This window comes from Procambarus clarkii, chromosome 9 (genome assembly GCF_040958095.1).
Source record: "Procambarus clarkii isolate CNS0578487 chromosome 9, FALCON_Pclarkii_2.0, whole genome shotgun sequence".
NCBI lineage: Eukaryota > Metazoa > Arthropoda > Malacostraca > Decapoda > Cambaridae > Procambarus > Procambarus clarkii.
In genome coordinates this window covers 4,452,977-4,475,257 of record NC_091158.1, presented here as the reverse complement: position 1 = coordinate 4,475,257, position 22,281 = coordinate 4,452,977, and the positions used below count along the sequence as shown (strand labels likewise).

The window sequence follows — 22,281 nt, the reverse complement described above, 5'->3', positions numbered from 1 at the left end:
CTCTCCCGCCTGCGCTCAAGGGAGTACAGTTTTAGGCTCTTTAGTCGGTCCCAATAGTTTAGATGTTTTACTGAGTGGATTCTAGCAGTAAAGGATCTCTGCACGCTCTCCAGGTCAGTAATTTCTCCAGCTTTGAAAGGTGCTATCATTGTGCAGCAGTACTCCACTCTAGAGAGTACAAGCGTTTTGAAAAGTATCATCATCGGTATAGCATCTCTAGTGTGAAAAGTTCTTGTTATCCAACCTGTCATTTTTCTTGCAGTTGTGACGGCTACTTTATTGTGTTCTTTAAAGGTAAGGTCTTCCGACATGAGTACACCTAGATCCTTTACATTGCCTTTTCGTTCTATGTTATGATTTGCCTGAGTTTTGTACGTGGTTTCCGTTTTTATATTTTCATTTTTTCCATAGCGCATGAGCTGGAACTTATCTTCGTTAAACACCATATTATTTTCTGTAGCCCATAGAAAGACCTGATCTACATCTGACTGGAGGTTCGCCGTCTCCTCTATGTTGCCTACTCTCATGAAGATCCTAGTGTCATCTGCAAAGGATGATACAGTGCTATAGGTTGTGTTCTTTTCTATGTCCGAAATGAGGATGAGAAAAAGTACTGGAGCAAGCACAGTACCCTGGGGGACTGAGCTCTTCCTTAGTGTAGACTGCAGTGTGGAAACCTCCGCTCTTTTCTTTGTAAACCTTTTTACACAGGTACCTGATGTCAGACATCTGCAGGAGCTGAAGGAGGCATTTGAGCAGAGTTCCGTGCTGCGTTTCACTTACGAGATGGAAAAGGATGGGAAGCTGCCCTTTCTAGATGTAAAAAAAAATAAAAAAATAAAATGTTTATTTAGGTAAGGTACATACATACAATAAATTTTTACAAAGATTGGTTGACTTATAGGTAGAGCTAGTACATACAATGCCTAAAGCCACTATTACGCAAAGCGTTTCGGGCATGATAAACTTAAATGACAAGCTTAATACTAATTGAGCATAATGAGTAGAATGAAAACAAGAAATGAAAACATAGATGAAAAAGCAGCACAAATACAATTATGTCGACAAACAGCGCTCTTTAAAAAAAACAGACATTGGTTGACAATAGAAGGGTAAGGTAGGTTACAGGGAATTTATTAGGTATAGCTTCGTTTTTAACTTAAACTGGTTGAGAGAGGTACAGTCTTTAACATGGTTGGGAAGGTCATTCCACATTCTGGGCCCCTTGATTTGTAGAGCATTTCTAGTTTGATTAAGTCGTACTCTAGGAATATCAAAACTGTATTTATTTCTGGTGTGGTGCTCATGGGTTCTGTTACATCCTTCTATGAAGCTTTTGAGATCAGGATTGGCATTATAGTTTAGCGTTTTATATATGTATAATACACATGAGAGAATGTGCAGTGACTTAATGTCTAACATATTCAGAGATTTGAGTAGGGGTACCGAGTGATGCCTGGGGCCAGAGTTGGATATTGTCCTAATAGCAGCTTTGTGTTGAGTAATTAGAGGACGTAAGTGATTTTGGGTAGTAGAGCCCCAAGCACAAATACCATAGTTGAGATATGGATAGATAAGGGAGTAATAGAGAGTCACCAGGGCAGGGCGTGGTACATAATATCTGATCTTAGAAAGAATGCCCACAGTTTTTGAAACTTTTTTGTGATATATTTAGAATGTGTCCCTGGAAATTCAGCTTGTGGTCAATGAGAATGCCAAGGAATTTGCCATCTAATTTGTTACAAATTTGGGTATTGTTTATTTTGAGATTTATTTGATTAGAGGATTTATTGCCAAACAGAATATAGAAAGTTTTGTCAATGTTAAGGGCGAGTTTGTTGGCAGTTAGCCAAAGATGGACTTTATTTAGCTCAGTATTTACTGTGGCATTTAGAGCAAGGGGGTCAGGACTGGAGTAAATGAAGGTTGTGTCGTCAGCAAATAGAATTGGTTTGAGGTGTTGGGAGGCATGTGGAAGGTCATTAATGTAATTGAGAAAGAGGAGAGGGCCAAGTATGCTGCCCTGAGGAACACCAATGTTGATGGGTAGGGTGGGAGAAATTGTATTATTCACAGAAACATTGGAGCCTGTCAGTAAGGTAGGATTTGAGGTATTGTAGGAAGTGTCCTCTGACTCCATAATGATGTAATTTAAGAAGAAGGTTTTGGTGGTTGACAGTATCAAAAGCTTTACGCAGGTCCACAAATAACCCAACAGGGAACTCATTTTTATCAAGAGCTGTATGAATCGAGTTAAGCATACTAATAAGTGCATCGTTAGTGCTTTTTTTGGGTCTGAAGCAATATTGGCAAGGGCTAAGTATATTGAGTTTGGCTAGATATGAGTAAAGCTGCTTATAGATTAGTTTTTCAAAATTTTTTGACAAGTTTGGCAGGATTGATATAGGTCTGTAGTTGTTAACATCTGTGAGATCACCACATTTGTGGACAGGCGTTACTCTCGCTTTTTTAGAATATCTGGAAAGGTTTGGAGTTCAAGTGACTTGTTGAAGAGCAAAGCAATAGCAGGGGCTAAAGATCTGGAGGCTTTTTTTGTAAATTAAAGTTGGTATCTCCTCAAGGGCACCAGACTTGGTTTTAAGGGAAAGGATTATCTCATTGACGTCAGTGGAATTAATAGGCTTTAGGTACAGAGACTGTGGATAGTTACCTGTAAGATAGTCCTTAATGTCAGTACTGGAAGATGGAATATCATTTGCAAGGGATGAACCAATGGAAGAGAAGAACCTATTGAACTCAATAGCAGAATCAGAGGCTGAAAGCTGACCATCGTTATTAGACAGGAGAGTAGGTTTGTTATTTAAAGACTTCTTTGATCCCAATATTTGAGAAATTGTACTCCAAGTTTGTTTAATGTTGCTCTTTATTTGGGTAAATTTATCTAAGTAGTATTTAGTTTTGGCTCGTCTAATTATCTTAGATAGCAATAATGAGTAATTCTTTGAGAATTCTTTGGAGACAATTCCTAGCCTATACTTCTTCTCAAGGTCATGTTTTTTATTAAAAGATTTAAGTATTCCCTTTGTAAGCCAGGGATTGTTGAGCCTTTTGGTTGTGACTTGTTTTGTAAGCATAGGACAATGGGTATTATAAAGGCTAAGAGTTTTTTGAAGAAAAGATTGCACTGCTAGGTTGATGTCCTCTATGTTACCTAACTCGGACTCCCAGTTGACATTATCAGCAGCAGTTATAAAATTGTCTATAGCAGTTTCATTGTGCAGTCTAAAACGTATCTCTCTTGACTCAAGAGGTGGTTTGCTAATGTTAGTTAAGAGAAATGTGGGATAATGGTCTGTAGTGCTATCGGTGATTATACCTGAAGTAAGCGGAGAGGTTATGTTTGTCCAGATGTGATCTAGAGTCGTGGCAGTGCTATCAGTGATTGCTATCAGGTAACAGTCATGGAAAAGAGCGGAGGTTTCCACACTGCAGTGTGGAAACCTTACTTTTTCTTAAACCTTTACTTTAACCTTAAATCTTACTTTTTCGGTCATATTTAATAATATATGTCTACAGGAAAGACTGCTACCAAAATATACTAATATATATATATATATATATATATATATATATATATATATATATATATATATATATATATATATGCAAACAAGCCTGAATGGTCCCCAGGACTATATACAACTGAAAACTCACACCCCAGAAGTGACTCGAACCCATACTCCCACAACTGGTATGTACAGGGACGCCTTAATCCGCTTGACCATCACGACCGGACATAAGGAAGTGATAGCCGAGGCTATATGAACCACTTCCCCGCCGGCACTCGGATGGTAATCTTGGGCATAGCATTTTATCAAATCACCTCATTCTTTGGGGCACACGTGAGGAACACAAATGCAAACAAGCCTGAATGGTCCCCAGGACTATATACAACTGAAAACTCACACCCCAGAAGTGACTCGAACCCATACTCCCACAACTGGTATGTACAGGGACGCCTTAATCCGCTTGACCATCACGACCGGACATAAGGAAGTGATAGCCGAGGCTATATGAACCACTTCCCCGCCGGCACTCGGATGGTAATCTTGGGCATAGCATTTTATCAAATCACCTCATTCTTTGGGGCACACGTGAGGAACACAAATGCAAACAAGCCTGAATGGTCCCCAGGACTATATACAACTGAAAACTCATATGTGGGAGTATGGGTTCGAGTCACTTCTGGGGTGTGAGTTTTCAGTTGTATATAGTCCTGGGGACCATTCAGGCTTGTTTGCATTTGTGTTCCTCACGTGTGCCCCAAAGAATGAGGTGATTTGATAAAATGCTATGCCCAAGATTACCATCCGAGTGCCGGCGGGGAAGTGGTTCATATAGCCTCGGCTATCACTTCCTTATGTCCGGTCGTGATGGTCAAGCGGATTAAGGCGTCCCTGTACATACCAGTTGTGGGAGTATGGGTTCGAGTCACTTCTGGGGTGTGAGTTTTCAGTTGTATATAGTCCTGGGGACCATTCAGGCTTGTTTGCATTTGTGTTCCTCACGTGTGCCCCAAAGAATGAGGTGATTTGATAAAATGCTATGCCCAAGATTACCATCCGAGTGCCGGCGGGGAAGTGGTTCATATAGCCTCGGCTATCACTTCCTTATGTCCGGTCGTGATGGTCAAGCGGATTAAGGCGTCCCTGTACATACCAGTTGTGGGAGTATGGGTTCGAGTCACTTCTGGGGTGTGAGTTTTCAGTTGTATATAGTCCTGGGGACCATTCAGGCTTGTTTGCATTTGTGTTCCTCACGTGTGCCCCAAAGAATGAGGTGATTTGATAAAATGCTATGCCCAAGATTACCATCCGAGTGCCGGCGGGGAAGTGGTTCATATAGCCTCGGCTATCACTTCCTTATGTCCGGTCGTGATGGTCAAGCGGATTAAGGCGTCCCTGTACATACCAGTTGTGGGAGTATGGGTTCGAGTCACTTCTGGGGTGTGAGTTTTCAGTTATATATATATATATATATATATATATATATATGTCGTACCTAGTAGCCAGAACGCACTTCTCAGCCTACTATGCAAGGCCCGATTTGCCTAATAAGCCAAGTTTTCATGAATTAATTGTTTTTCGACTACCTAACCTAACCTAACTTTTTCGGCTACCTAACCTAACCTAACCTATAAAGATAGGTTAGGTTAGGTTAGGTAGGGTTGGTTAGGTTCGGTCATATATCTACGTTAATTTTAACTCCAATAAAAGAAAATTGACCTCATACATAATGAAATGGGTAGCTTTATCATTTCATAAGAAAAAAATTAGAGAAAATATATTAATTCAGGAAAACTTGGCTTATTACGCAAATTGGGCCTTGCATAGTAGGCTGAGAAGTGCGTTCTGGCTACTAGGTACGACATATATATATATATATATATATATATATATATATATATATATATATATATATATATATATATATATATATATATATATATATATATATATAATTTTCTCTAATTTTTTTCTTATGAAATGATAAAGCTACCCATTTCATTATGTATGAGGTCAATTTTCTTTTATTGGAGTTAAAATTAACGTAGATATATGACCGAACCTAACCAACCCTACCTAACCTAACCTAACCTATCTTTATAGGTTAGGTTAGGTTAGGTAGCCGAAAAAGTTAGGTTAGGTTAGGTAGTCGAAAAACAATTAATTCATGAAAACTTGGCTTATTAGGCAAATCGGGCCTTGCATAGTAGGCTGAGAAGTGCGTTCTGGCTACTAGGTACGACATATATATATATATATATTATATATATATATATATATATATATATATATATATATATATATATATATATATATATATATACGGAGCACCACTTGGTTTCCGAACCCCTTGGGGACGAGACCCGTCGGTTAACATGTAAGTTCGTATACAAGAAATGGAGGAAAAATATAACAAAAATTGTGACAAAATCAAGGGGAAAAAATCGACAGGTTTATAGCGTAAATGCGACCGTATTTTGTTTGTACTCGCCAATAATTGAAGTCCTGATCTGCTTATGTTGATGATTGATGTTGATGAAGCATAGTTATTTACATGGAAGAGGTGGTGGTGGGTGTTGATGGTGTTGGGTTGACTTAAGTTGTTGGGTTGACTGGGTCAACATGCGATGAGTCAGGTGCAGGTGATGCAATGCGTGCTTTCTTGGAAGCCATTGCAAAAGACTCTGTAATTGACATTTGTTTCATTGCCTTGGCTCTTGTTTTTAAAAACTTCATATACAAATTGTACTGACGCATCATGTCCTTAATTTTAAACTCGCTGTAACCCGTGTCCATAAATGCAAGAATGTCTTCAAAATTTTTCTGAATTTTTTCCATATTACATTTTTCCTTTAACGTTTCTTCATCCTGTTCCTCTTCTTCTCCATCGTCTTCATTATACACTCTTCTGGCTTTTTTGCTGTACATACTAATTCTGTAATTTCATCATCAGTCATGTTTTGATTGTTTGGGGCTTCATCATCAAAATCTATCCATCTATCTATATCATCTTCTATTGTTTCAGTCACCAGTTCTGCTCTAAGCTCAGGGGACTTATTCCCCTTGACATAGGCTAGGAGTTCCTCTCTTAATTTTTTCTTCTCGCTAACTTTCTTCACCGCAAATCCTTCAAAATCTGCCTCGTCATCCTCCTCAGGAAATAGACTTGACGTGGGCCAAAGGTTTTTCCAACCATTTCTTAGTGTTGTCTGCTTTACCTCATCCCATGCACTAGCGATAGTCCAGATAGCTGACTTTATTGTGAAGACTTTATAAAAGTCCTTAAGTGTTCCAAGCTGATTATTAAGACTTCTGGCAAACATCCTCTTGTAGTGGTGTTTAAGGTTCTTAATTATTCCTTGATCCATGGGTTGGATCACTTTAGTTGTATTGGGTGGCAAGAACGTTCCAATAACCATTTACTAGCTCATCACCTCGTGGATGCGTTGAACTGTTATCTAGCAGCAGCACAACTTTGCTGTTTTGCGGGAGACCACCACTTTTCAGGTGCACCTTCACGTCGGGTACAAAGTTCTTATTAACCCTTAAACTGCGCAACACGTCATATGATGTGTTGAGTAACTTGCTATAAATTGTGCATCACGTCATATGAGGTGATGGAATACCGCACAAGATTTGAATGGCCAACGGGGTAGGGGGGGGGCCCATATGCTGCCCAGGGGCTATAGTAAACTAGCTGCCATTTTGTTAAAAAAAAAATCCAGCTCACGCTACCAATGCATGGGAGGTCCCAATTACGCAGCGGTTACCATGGCGAATGCACGGTCAAACACCTCCCGCGCACGAACCACGCAATCACTTACTCAAGAGAAAATAACTAGTGAACTATTTTCTGATGGTGAGGAAAGCGATTTTTGATGACTCTGACATTGATAAGGACTACAGACAATTGACCGATGATAGTAGCACAGACAGTGAATATGAGATACAGTCTCCTTCCATGGCGAGGCCTACATGCTCACCCGTGCCTCCTCGCCCAGTGTCTACTCCAATTCACTCACGACCACACAGTTCTTGTGCTTATTTAGAGTACGAGGATATTTTGGACGATGAGTCAAAGGAAGGTGACTTATTTTCTGGTTTTAGTGAAGTGGATTCAGAGCATAGTATTACCGTGCCTGTTGCTAGTACCAGTGGTGATACCGGGCGAGAATTTGTCGCGTCAGCAGCGTCTCGCCCAGCCAAACGCCGCCACATGGCACCACATGAGGAACCAAGACCCTCATGTTCACGTGATTTCACCTCATGTTCACATAGCGGCCGTACTTTGTGAAGACGGGCTTCAGCTCCTGGTCCACGGTGTGCAACGCTTCCTCGCTGTCGTGCCGCTGTTGCGTCTCGCAGGACAGCAGATGTACTTGTGTGGAGTGATAGTGACGATTTTTTTCCTCTAATTCCTGCCTTTGACAATAAAGATGTTGGGATTACAGACCTTTTCCCTGATAATGGTGAGGACATGTGTGAAATGGATTACTTTACAACATTTTATGATGAGCCGCTCATGGAATATATTGTACACCAAATGAACCTTCATGCGACTCATCTCATTGGAAAAGAGATAACAGAATATTCACGATTGCAGCGTTGGAAAAACACTACTATAGGTGAAATGTATGTATTTTTGGCAATATGTATGTTGATGAAACTGTGTCAAACACGCTATCACAGATTATTGGAGCAAAGACCTGACTATTCCAACACCTTTCTTCGGGAAATATGTCCCGAGACAGGTTTCAGATGCTCCTCAGGTGTCTTCATTTTGCAAGTAATGAGGACCGGACAGAGGATGATTGACTTTGGAGTCAGGCACTATATGAATGAAGTGATTGGAAAGTTCAGAGATTTCTACGTACCAGCACAGACGCTGGTGATTGACGATTCCCTTGTGCTTTTCAGAGGACGTGTTGCATTCAAGCAGTATATTCCCTCCAAACGCAACAGATTTGGATTGAAATTCTTTATTCTTTGTGACTGTGAAACAGGATACGTGTTACACACGATTCTGTATTCTGCTAGTGATGTAGACATTCCCGGTAACAACCAACATGGTTTCTCAGGTAGTGTGGTAAAGTCACTGATGGTACCATGGATGAACAAGGGCCACATTTTATACACGGATAACTGCTATACAAGTCCCTTGCAATCTAGGTTCTTGATTTAAAATAGAACTGGATTGTTTGGTACAGTAAAGCCAAGAAGAAGGGAAATGCCAGTGTTTGGCAATAAACTTGAAGTTGGTGACTGCCAACTAAGAAAAAGTGATCAAATACGCTCAGTTAGGTGGAAAGACAAGAGAGAAGAGAACTTGCTGACAACCATTCATGATAGTACAATGGTGAACATTGGCAAGGTGAACCGAGTAACGCAAGAACCAATAAGCCAAATTGTGTTCTTGACTATAATATCAACATGCATTTGGTTGATAAATCTGACATGATGGTGGGCAGTGTCGAGTGAGTGCGGAAAACATTGAAGTGGACGAAAAAAGTGTTTTTCGATGTGTTGACATAAGCATGCTGAACAGCTATATGTATCTGGTGAAAACTGGACGTAAACCAAGTTTCCGTTCGTTTGCTTTTACATTTGGGACACAGTTATTAGCAAAGTTTGGCAAAGATGTTTCTGGCACACAAAGACCCATCATGAACCCAGTGTTGCAGCATGCTGCTACACCCAGGCTCACTCACATTGAGGGCTTTCAAGCACACAGACTAAAACATTTGCCACCAGCTGGAAAGCGTGCAATAGGCCAACGTAATTGCTTAGTTTGTAGAACAATAAAAGAGATCAGAAACGTAAACTTGTGCAAACATGGTGTGATGCGTGTGCAGTCCCATTGTGTGCTGTCAACTGCTTCTACAACTACCACTCTCTCCAAGAATTCTAAATGTGCAATAATAGTGCAAAAACCTGTAAATAGTGTGTGCATGTGTGTAAATATAATAATGAACAATGTGAATACATATTATATTGGCATAATGAGAAAATATTTTTGTGCGCATGTGTATACTCAATGTATGCAACATTTATTACCATTGAACATGAAGTAACATTATATGCAACACAATTGGTGAATAATATTTGATAAAATACGCCTAGACACTGTAAATAATGCAGCAAAAATAAATTTGTGCCAATTCTGACTGCTTGAAGACTGCGCACAATGCCTCTGGGATGCACCTTGCATGAGCAAGCATGCAGGGTGTGACGTCATCGCTCATATTGTCGGCTCATTTATGTCATTTGTATGTACGATTAATTTTTTCTCTCTCTTGTGGTCAGGGAACACAAATTCACAGTTTAGGAAGATTTTTTTTCTTTTTTGTTATGCGGCTGTGGGTGACAAGGGGCAAACAGCCCTTAGCAACACAAGGGTTAAACCACTCGACAAATATTACTCGAGACATCCACGCACTTGGCTGGTCCTTATAAATCACAGGGAGGTACCTGGCTGACTTTAAAGCCCTGGGGTTTTTACTAATTCCAATCACAAGTAATTTTAATTTGTGCGTACCAGCTGCATTTGCACAGCACAACAAAGAAATTCTCTGTTCTGTTTATAACCACCTGAAGGATTGTCCTCACCACTATGAGCCATCGTGTCTGTGGGAAGCATACGCCAGTACAAACCTGTCTCATCAGCATTATAAATTTGCTCTGGAGATAAATTTTGTTCCTGCACCATCTCCGCAAATTTACTTACATACTCATCAGCACCAACAATATCAGCAGATTGTCTTTCACCATGCACTTTAATGAACCTAATGCCATGACGGGTTTTAAAACTAATGAGCCATCCATCACTGTATACACACTTTTGAGTAATTTTCATTGCTTGGTGAAATTCACGCGCCTTTTCCACGAGCAGCCAGCCTGCCACTGGCGTCTTCGTCACCTCACGTCTCTGTTTGTACCACTCCCACACTGCGTTATCAACACTCTCCACCTTTGCTTTACTTACTACATTTCTATTTCATATTGCTTTATAACTTTCACTTCTAGAGAAATAGTAAAAAATGATAGATTTAGCCTTAAGCAGATCAAAAACAGTACTTTTACTAATGCCATATTCAGCGCACACGACACTTCTCGGGACACCACTCTCCACCTTCTTAATTATTTCAACTTTCTTCTCAAATGTCATCACTGACCTCTTTCTTTTATGTAACCCGCTTGTAGAAGCTTTCACTGACACAATGTGTGTATTTGGAGTCGACATGGTGCACGGATGTTTCTTGATTGTGCTGATATGTAAAACAAAGTCACGGAATGAACACTTCAGTCTCGTGACAAATTCAAACAATGGGAACAATAGGCCGTGAGTCTGTGACGTCATAGGGTAGCAGGCGGCGCCCGACACAGTCAGTGAGCAAACTAAACCATCTCCCACCCACTCACCCACCACCACGGGCCAGCACGACGCTTGGCTGACCGCTTCCTTACCCGAACTTGGTTCGTGTAGGATAACCCCAACCCCGGCCGGCGTGAAGCTTGGCGAACTACTTTCTACCCGAACTTAGTTCGTGTAACGTGACTCCCCAACCCCAATCGGGAAACTGGAAGTTTCGGATAACTAAAGTTCGGGAACCAAGTGGTGCTCTGTATATATATATATATATATATATATATATATGTATGTATGTATGTATGTATGTATGTATGTATGTATGTATGTATGTATGTATATATATATATATATATATATATATATATATATATATATATATACATATATATATATACATATATATATATATTATATATATATATATGTATATATATTATATATATATATATATATATATATATATATATATATATATATATATATATATATATATATATATATATATATATATATATATATACTGTACATACATTTGTTGTTGAATATGGGTCAGATTAATAATTCTAACACGAATCTTCTCAATATTTCATACGTTTCTCTTCACTGTTGAGGGTAATTGAAAAATTAACTCTCCAAAATTCATTCTTTTATTGATTGAACCTATTACGTAAGAAATATTGAGAAGATACATATGTTTACAAGAAAGACCTTGTGTTCCCAGGGCCAACACAAGCCTGAATGGGATCAAGAACTTTGACCACTTTTGCACATTTCCCCTGATTACCAATGTCAGGAACATGGACCCCAGCAGCTCCCTGGAGAACCTGCCCCCAGGATCCCGAAGGGGTGGTAGGACAGAATGTGGAACTCAGCTGATGGACCTCTACAACCAGATGCTTCACACTCGGTCAGCTTCTCACCTTCACAGGCATCTTCTTCCTCACAGGCCAGCTATAACTCTTCTTTAGGTTATTGAGCTCACATACCCAGTGCACATCATATAATCTGCTCAACTCGCCTTCTGTCACACCTCATGCAAGAAGCATAAATATGGGAGGCAAGGATACCCCTTACTTCTTATAGGTATAATCTGATGTCAAGAATTGACACACAATCCCAGAATGATGTCCACTATCTCTGTGTCTGCAAAATGTGCTTAAGCCTAGTCTTTCCCTCACAACTTTCCCCATGGTGACCATAATAATTTGTAACTCAGCCTCTGCAGTGTCAATTAATAATTAACAGAATAAGGAGGTACACAAACACAATGTTTATACAAAATAATACAGTATAATTAAATGAAAAAGGCTACAAGTTACACAAACAGCCTCTTCTCACAATTTAATTTAAATGCCCAGTTGGCTCGCTAGGCTACCTCTGACTCTTAGAATTCAAATTCTTAGACTAATTCATAAATAAATGAAAAGCAAAAGCTCTAAATCAAAGTTAACGAGGCTCCCTTCACTTGGCAAAATACTTGGAAATAAAAAATAAATTGATATTACTATCCCATGCTCTCAGGAATCGACCAACAATAATCATATATAAAATAATCAAGTGAAAAAATCACTTCAGTACATATATGTGCACTATTTCTAAATTGTTCCTTGGAACAATTCGAGGATTTTCCATTGAATTAACAATTAATTCAAGGGAAATAGGGAGGGAAACTTTACAAAACTAAGCATATCCTTAGTGCCAGTCGGCTGACTTCACTGCACCCTTCTCGCCTTGATGTCTTCTCACAACATGCGGGAAAAGTGGCTGCTGACACAACTAGTCGCCAATGCTTGATACTGTTGCCAGTCACCTCTCAACATACTGGTGCAGACGTTTACTGCAGGCTTGACGATGACTGTTCACAAGACTACCTTTCCGATGACGGTTGAACTGCAAATGACTTAACAAGGACTCCAAATCCTTCACTATGCCTCATTACTACAACCAAGAATGGCTATCACCACAAAACTACCACTAAACACTAATAGCTGGATACCTGTGGCTCCTCCCGTAGGACTACTACTACTAAAACACTGGAACTGTCTGCTGACAGGGGCTACTGCACTGCCCAATTCAAATCTATTTATCTCGCTGCCGAAACAAATCGCAACACCCTCTGTTGCTCACATGACTGTCTTCCCAGTAGTAGACTATCCCCATAAGTAGTAGACTATCACACTGCTCTACTACCTGTCTTACTGCCTTTGACTGAATCACTGGGTAATCAACGTTAGTGTTGCTCCTGCATGCACCAATTTCACTGCATTTCTAATCTCAGCAATATAAGACCTTCTGAACTGGGATTTTTCAAAAGAAATGTGGTACACTCAAAGTAAACTGAAGAGCAGCCTTTTCCACACACGTCCTCTGCACGATGTGTTTTGTTCAGCTGGGCGTCTGAAGGCATTTCTTTATTAGACCTCCCTGCTGCAGCTTTAACTTGCAACTTATCAGAGAAAATGTTGACATAACCTCATCTAGGTTATCAAGGTTGGTTCTCGTAACACTACAAGGTCTGAAGAACTCTTATAAGGTCTTGACCTCCCTCACAACTCAATGATTTCTACTACAATCTTTGTGCAGAACCTGTACATCTGCACTTCAAGTTTCAGGGTACCTGGATTGTATCTAGATGAGGTTCTGGGAGCTCTTCTACATTCCCCGCTGAGGGGGAGGGGGTAGTAGAGGGAGCCACCGGATCCACCGCACCGGCCACTCAACCCCTAGTTCGTTGGCTATTGCAATCTGGGGCGGTTGTCATTTCTGGCTAAGAGATTACGACCAAGATCCTAGTAATATAATAGTAGTAATAGACTAGTAGTGTAGTAAATTACTGTACTATATTATCCTTACTAAAATATTAAGGGTCCCAGTAGTGCAGTTGGGTTTGTTCTTGATATACAATCGAGAATTCCGGGTTTGAATCCCGGGAGGGACAAAAATGGTTGTATGCACTTCCTATCACCTAATGTCCTGTTCATCTAACAGTAAGTAAGCAGTACTCAGGAGTTAATCAGCTTGTTGTGGGGTTGCATCCGGGGCAGGGTCAGTAATTCAACCTTGGGGGTCCCCTCAATATAAGCTTAAAATGTTTGAATACACTCTGGCTGCCTGTCTCCCGACACAATGAATTATTGTAATTATTATTAAATAATATTACCAGTCTTGTCTAGGTAATGATTGTCTAGGTGAGACTCTCCATCCCAGTGGCTTGGCCTTTCAGGAATAAATTCCAAAACATGCCAGAAAGAGCACTCTTGACAGTACTGGGGAAATGCTAAACAAGCATTTCCCTACACACATGCAGCTTGAAGAGCAGATTATGCTAAATCCATTCAAGGAGTGTGCCTTGAAAACAAGCACCAAAAACTAGGAATGATACACTAACAATGGCCCCCACAGGACAGAGACCAAAGGATGGCTGGCATCCATCTTGAAGAAGTGGGACTTGCTATAATGTGGTGACTAGGGAAGGTCAGACGTGGAATGTATAACATCAGCAACAGGACAGAGCAACCACTGGTTTTAAACCTGGGAGCTCCAGAATGCCACCTGTTGGCACCATGGTGCACTAAGGGATGTTTCATACAGTTTCAAGTGAACCATTTCCTTGCGAGTGAATTTTTTGCATTGCCTATTGGTGCTTCATTTTCATAAACCATGAAGTTGTCTGCATTGTCTGCATTTATTTTCTGGTTGCTTTTGTAGTGAGGGTAATTGTAACAATGATGACCAAACCATACACCAGAAGATGAAGAGACGACAACGTTTTGGTCCGTCCCGGACCATTATAAAGTTGATTGAATTATACCGAGTATAAAACAATAACAATTCACTTCATAATGGTCCAAGATGAACCAAAATATCCTTGTCTCCATCTTCTGGTGTGTGGTTTGGTCATCATATCTTCAGCCTCGTTATTGTGACTCATTGTCTGTATATTGATTGTAACAATCCCTTGCTTCCTATGCTTCTTTGTGGGGCCAAGGTCTATCTCTGATAACTAGTAGGCCATCAGCATGCCTATGACTAATGTAACTTAGCAATGGGGAGCTATCTCAGCAACATGGCTTCAGGGACCCACCAAGGGGCACCCCCCCCCCCAAAAAAAAATCCTCAGGAGCAATTGCAGGACCTTTGGCAAGCTTCCAGCTCCCTGTCCCAGTCGAGGCCACTAGAGAGATAGTGGCCCTCAGGTAAATTCAAGTAAATTATCATTAGTCATTCTGTTATCAAACTTTTTCTTAGTACTGTTCAGTAACACTAAATACTATTATTCTATATACTGTATAATCATTTAACATTTAATATTTAAATGATTCATTTAAATATTTAAAATCATTTAATATTTATTTATAACACGTTACTGCACAGAGAATTATTATTAACAAACTGCATACTGTCCATATCATACTTCACAAACCTTCACTGCATAGCATCCATATTTTATGATTTTCTTGTTTACAAAGTTTAAAATTGTAGGTGTTACTGAAGGAATTTGGATGCCCAAATTATCAAGGATTTCTGTATCACTTTTATATCAGTCTAAAACATTACATTTAGTAACTTAATGTACCACAAAGACATCATAAACTCATTAATAATCATAAACTAAAATTAAATAAACTCATCATAAACTAAAATTACTTTTATAAATAAAAGTAATCTTATGCCCATATAATTTACAATACATTTAACAATTCTGAATTATTAAATTTTACAAATATAAAGAACAAAAATTTCAGTGTACTGCTGTCTAGTAACATTTGTACAATTTAAATAAAAGACACAAGTGCTTTCCTACACTTAGGTAATTACAACAATTGCTGTTTTAAGATGGCATTCTCTTTCTTCACTTGATTTAGATCAATCTTCAGCTGTTCTAAATTCTCCTCCACCTTTTTGCTCTTCTCAAGATCAACCTGAAAAAATCAAGTGTTTAAATGTAATGAAGCACTATTTACTGGTGAGCTACCCACTAGGTCCTGGCCTCTAATGAATTACATCAGATTTCCTGATGTAATTCCCATAATCCCACACTTACCGATTGGGAGCCAGGGCCTGAATCTGGCTCTCTCTGTGATGTGACGTTGGCAATCAGAAATATATCCAAACCAAGAAAAACTCTCCAGAAACGTTAAGAAAAACAAATATGTTAGTGCCTCAAGAAAATAACATAATCTGAGTCAAACAAGGTAAATGATCTTTTTCGAATGTGAATAACACTAACCTTGATGTGCCCAACCACCAGTAGATGGCAGTCCAAGTCACCCAGGGCCTTTAACTCTTAAGCCAAAACGAAAGTGCATTTCATTACACTCAACGCTTCCTTTCTGAGTGGCCCCTTCAGTAGCTCGCTGAAGCTTACTCCTGACAGTGCTTTGGCAGAAGAGAATAACTTACCTAAAAAGGAATATCAAAATAGGAGCAACAGAAATGGCTGAAAGGACTTATCCACATAAGACAGCAGGAGAGCAGGGCCCAGAAAGAGAGGCATCATCTATGTGCCAAATATCACAGTAGTGGTGGTGTCCCAAGCAATGGACAAGGAGGGAAGACAAGTCTCTCAAGTGCAAGCTCTCAATCTAGTACTACCTAATCTGTTTGGCTGTACCCACCCAACAGATAGCAGAGGAAGACAGTACAAATGCCCAGTATCATGGTGCAATGACAATGGGCATCCCTTGACTTTACAAGTAGTGAGTGAATTCAGTGAGCCAATCTATAGATAACCACACCAAAAACCTTCAGGATTTTCCAAGGTCTGAAGGTAGGGACCAAGCAAGAAACCCGGGTACTGAAGACTTGCTACAAGAACTGATGTCAAATGCAGATAAATGTGGCTGCAAAGGTCATAAGCATATTGCTTAAGGAAGGGCATTAATAATACCACCCACCATAATAATACCAAGGCACTGACACCACACAAAATGCCTAGGCACCACAAGTCAAGGCATAGAATGTATGTGAATGCATGTGAATGCATGTGTACTCACCTAATTGTACTCATCTAATTGTGCTTGCGGGGGTTGAGCTTTGGCTCTTTGGTCCCGCCTCTCAACTGTCAATCAACTGGTGTATAGATTCCTGAGCCTACTGGGCTCTATCATATCTACATTTGAAACTGTGTATGGAGTCAGCCTCCACCACATCACTTCCTAATGCATTCCATTTATTAACTACTCTGACACTGAAAAAATTCTTTCTAACGTCTCTGTGGCTCATCTGGGTACTAAGTTTCCACCTGTGTCCCCTTGTTCATGTCCCACCCGTGCTGAAGAGTTTGTCTTTGTCCACCCTCTCAATTCCCCTGAGAATTTTGTAGGTGGTTATCATGTCTCCTCTTACATGTGTGTGTATATATGTATGTATATGTGTGTGTGTGTGTATGTATATGTATGTGTATAAAGTATATATGGAAGCTGATCAGAATTACATTTCAACTTTGTAAATGCACATTAATGACTATTGATGACTTCCCTATTGAAACATTAATGACTTCCCTATTGAAACCCCCGTGTGGTTGGGAACATTCTATGTCTGCCATCGATTGGGTCTGGCACCCAGAAAGGTAGGCGCTCCAAAATGGACCCCTATTCTGGTGAAAATATTGCTACCAAAAGTCGAACGAGTAGACAGAACTCCCCAAACGAAAATTTGGAAACGAGCATGACATCATCATGTTGCCACGCTGCTGTCTGCACAACCTTCCCCCCCTCTCCTCTCAGGAGGGGGGAAGGGGAAACCCCAGACTGGCGATCCAACCATTAGTTCTTAGCTGATGTAATACTTTTTTTTTTATTATTATTTTCTACCACAGACGTGGCCACACATTTAGAATGCTGGCAGGTCACGTGCCTCTGGCTCATGCTTTGGTCTCAATTTCTGTGCCTTGTGGTGTGGTCTGTCTCTACAGGTGGTGTGTGAGCCAGGAGTAATATTCAACAGTATTCGGGCTGCATGCGCCTAGGATTTCCTTCCCTAGGTGCCCAGTAAGTACTGCCCTTGGGGCTTGAGGCCACCTTCCACAAGTCACCTTGGGATCTACTTACGCTGTATCTTTTGCTGCGTGGTAATTGGACACCCTTGGAGTCAGCTGGGGTTTTTGTTTGCCTCTGGGTAGGGGGTAGTTTTTGTCACTTACATATATAATGCTAGGGGTACTGCACAGCTAGTTTTCACCTATTATAGTGGCCAGCTCTGTTCCGCCTGAGTATGTTGCCCTCGTACATGGTTTTCTTTTGTTTTTGTTTACTGAATGGTGGGGAAGGGGCATGCCTTTGGTTGATTGCCCCCTATCTACATTTAGGGTTTATATATCCATAACTGTCTTCTTGCTGATACCCCCTGCTAGGCCCCCGTGAATGGACATGTCCCGGGGTTCAGCTTTAAGAAGTCTTCGTGGTAGTTTTAGGCGCTGGTTCGCAATACCCTGCCTGGGCTTTCCTTAGCGTGTTACCAAGGTTAAGGGCCCTGGGAAACTCCGCGGGGGCTCCGTGGTCCAATGGATGCAACCCTTGTGTCCCCTCTCACTTCTTGCAAGGTTGATGGTTGCTCTATATCCTTGTCTCAGGATGACAATCACCAGTTGTGTCTCCGACATCAATGCCTGTCGGGTCTGTGATTCTTTTGACCCAGAGTCATTCAACGTTTGTTACTTGTGTGTGCTCCAGTTCACTCATGCTACTGAACATTTATATGAGGGTGCAGGCAGCAGAGGCATTGTATGCTGGGTTTAGGTTGCTGCAATGCGATAGGTTCGTTGCTTCCCCGGATGCCCCAAGACTGCCCCGTTTTGTTTATAGGGACCCGGACTTGAGGGTGGGAGTCGCTTTCACTTTGGTTCCATCCTCCCCTCCTTGTCCTTTCCCCTTCGGTTGGTCATCCGGTGAACCTCCCCTTGCTTCCGGCTCCGAAACGTCTGAGGGTTTTGGAGTCGAGGCAGGGTTTAGTTGGTGTTGAGACTCGGCCAGTCTCAGGGAAGTCCCTTCCGGGGTGGCAACGGAGGCATTTGAGCCTCATCCTACAGCTGGAGGTTCGGGGTCTGACCAGTGGGCCTCCTTCATCCCTCCTGACTAGTGGGAGTTTTTTTTTTTAATATTTTCTACCACAGATGTGGCCACACATTTACAATGCTAACCAGCATATATACATTTTCTTCTGTCCTCCATGGACAGGGTTAGAGATTTGTTAAACATATAGTTCAGGGGTTTATTGAACAATCAACCACAGAAGGTGATTCGGTGCTTTTAAAATGCTAAGCTAACCTACATACGTAAATACATAGATACACAGATTTACGTATGCCCTACATAAAGTGTTCGATGTGTCTTTTACATAGTGTCATTAATGTGCATTTACAAAGGTGAAATATAATTCTGATCAGCTTCCATATATACTTTATACACATACATATACATGCACACACATATACTGTACATACATATATACACGCACATGCATTCACATACATTTGTCTCTTACTCTGACAGGGTGAGATAGCTGATAGAGAAACTAGTGGGGGGTGTAGGGCAGCTTGGTCCCGGGTCCTCGGGGTGAGGTTCCCTGGGCAGGGGAAGGGTTGATTTGGGGGCCTTGGGCTCCGTTGGACCCCGCCTGGGTTTTTGTACCCTTGGAGTGAGGCTTGGTGTTACAAGGAGAGGAGTTCTCTTTTGCTCCCTCTGCGTACGAATTGGATTTGGCATCTACCCCTCCCCGGGTTCGGTTCCGTGATCCTGTGGGTTCCTCATTCCCATCCTTCCGGAAGTTTTCGTCTTCCCGCGTCCCGTCACATGTGCTGCAGGAAGCCCTTGCGGCTTCCTGCAACACATGTGCACACATAATCCTTCCTGCACGACTCGGATTATGCTTTCGTGATGAATCCGCGTTCCTTTGTGTATGGATTTTTGTGTCTGTACTGGGTTCGTTATGAAGTTCCGGAGTCGTCCTGGCTAGCAGACTGCCCACTATTCTCATTGGAAACTTGACATACGTTCTGTCGGTCCCATGCGCTGGAGTGGAGGGAGGCTCAGATGACATCACAGATTTTCCTTGAGGACGAATTTGAGCATCTCAATGCATGTTTGTTCACCTCTGCCCTTCCGCGAGATGTTGGTGTGATGCAGCTTCATGTGCAGGTTCCTTCCCTTTCGGCTGCATTGGTCGTGGAGGATTTGTATACACGTGGCTTCCTGACTTCAGCCCTGCATTTCTTATGCAGGGCTCCCTGCATTTCTTATGCAGGGCTCCCTGCATAAGAAATGCAGGGAGCCCCTCCCCTGCCTTGAGCTATCCTCAGATTGGCTTCAGTTGGATGTGGAGGAGCTTGGGGCCACCTCTGGGTTTGGTGCATTGCCCTCGGTGGTGCGTGGATTGTCTGCATTGCTGTTCGCGAAGCTGTTCACACCACTCCTGTGGGAAGCTGTTTTACAATTTTTTGCTTCTTGAATCGTGTGTCGGCAGGCAGTGCTCGCTTCTTCCTTGGAATCCGCTTGGGCCCCTGGCTCTTAGGTTGTCTTCGCCTTTTTGTCCGTTACTGTTTGCAGTCTGTGGTTGTGCAGTATCTGCAGGCAGCTTCGGTTAGTTCCCATCCCTATGTCAGACTTGTTAGTCCTCCGGGGGGTTCGTGGGGGCCTTTCCGGAAGGGTCGTGCCAGGGCTCGGGGTTCTTCCCATCGTGGCAAGCCAGTGGTGCCAGATTCGGGGCGGGCACAGCCTTTGGTACCGTCTGTTTCTGGTCAGCGTAAGGATCACACTGTGCACCACTACGGTTCTCGTAAGGTGCGTCGGCCCTTTCACAGTTTGTCCCATTGACAGGGGTGATGGGGGGGAGGCTTGTTCTGTTTGCTCGTGCCTGGTCCCTCGATTTGTGGGCCTTTTGTGTCACTTCGCGCAGCCTGTGGTGGCGTTGGGTAGCTCCTCCTCCTTCGGGGGGTTTGGGACTGGTGGGGCAAGCCTCTTTTCCTGCGCTTTGTTGAGTCATCTTGAAGTGGGTTTGCTTGGGCGTGGTTGAAACAACTTCATCTCTTAGGTGGGTTTCCCACTTATTTCCAGTCCCAAAATGGAACTGTGCGGACCTACGGTTCAATCTGGATTTGTCCTGTCTGAACCCGTGGATTTATTGCCCCTCCTTTCGGATGACTACTCTGTCCCAGGTCCATCTCTGTTGGAGCCAGGCACTTGGATAAGTCCCTGGACCTCAAGGACGTGTATTGGCATGTCCCGATTCATCTGGGGTTCAGGGACTGGCTCATTTTTGTTGTGGGGTGACAAGGTTACCGCTTTCGTTGCCTTCCTTTTGGTTTGAATCTGGCGCCTCCTGTTTTCATACACTTTACTCGGGTCGTGGTGGCCCGCCTGCGTCTGTTAGATGTTCGGGTTCTGGCCTATCTCGATGACTGGCTGGTGTGGGGTCCCAGCCAGTTTGCCATGGTGAACCGGCTGGCCTGGTGACCAGTGCTCACCAGGCTGGCCAGGGATTCCTTCCATCGGACTCACAACACGGTGCGAGAGTTCGCGGCTGTGTGGATGTTGCTCCGGAGGATTCGGGTTGCTTGCGGATCGATGATCCGGCTCCATTCGGACTGTTCCCCAGTGGTTCATTGCCTGATCTGTGGCGGTTCGATGCGTTTCTTGGCGCTTTGAGGCTGGTCGCTTCGGGTGACTCGTCTGTAGAGTTCTCTGGGTTTGGCTCTCCTGGCGGTTCACGTTTGGGGGTGTCTAATGTCCTGGCGAACAGCCTGTCCCAGTTCGTTCCCCTATCCACAGAATGGACGGTCGATGCCAACTCATTCAGTTGGCTCTGCTGGACGTTCGGGCCTCCGGAAGAGGATCTCTTCATGTCGGTTTGGTCAAGGCGTCTCCCTGTATACGTGGCGCCCTTCCCCGATTGCGAGGCCATTGGGGTCGAGGGTGATGGCGGGGGTTACCTGTACCTCTTTCCCTTGGTTCACCTGTTTCTTACAGAAACCCCTGCGCCTCTCCTCCGGCGCAGGGGTTTCTGCTCTTTCGGTCCTGGTGGTACATTTGTTCGGTTGCAGCCGTCTCCTTCTCTTCTGGTGAAGAATGAGAATGAGGCTGCTTTCCGGAGGGGTCCTTGGGCTGTTGATGTTTGGTTAGTCAGGCTGAGGGTGCATCATGTTTTATGTTCGGTTGCGGCTCTCTGCCGTTTTTGCACGCAACGGCTTTGGTGGCCAGGAATGCGCTTTGGGTTGACCCGGTTTCCCTCCTTCCCTGTTTCCAGGCTCGAGTCTCCCAAATCGTCCGCAGAGTTATTAAGTCTAGCTAGCCTGCAGTCTATCCTCGTGCCCACGAAGTTCATAAGTTTGTCGCTTTGGCTGCCGTCTATAGCAACAGGTCTTGGGTTGACATTAAGGCACAGGGTTTT

General features: G+C 42.4%; 1 protein-coding gene across 1 annotated transcript in view; it reads right to left on the bottom strand.

Moving 5' to 3' along the window:
* Nucleotides 1–12,166: 12,166 nt before the first annotated feature.
* Nucleotides 12,167–22,281, bottom strand: part of LOC123766262 (coiled-coil domain-containing protein 22 homolog) — a 202,955-nt gene continuing 192,840 nt past the window's right edge. The window contains exon 13 of the mRNA XM_069321082.1: nt 12,167–15,818. Coding sequence (XP_069177183.1) covers nt 15,711–15,818 — 108 coding nt within the window. The 3' untranslated portion in view covers nt 12,167–15,710. The remainder of the gene's footprint in view (nt 15,819–22,281) is intronic.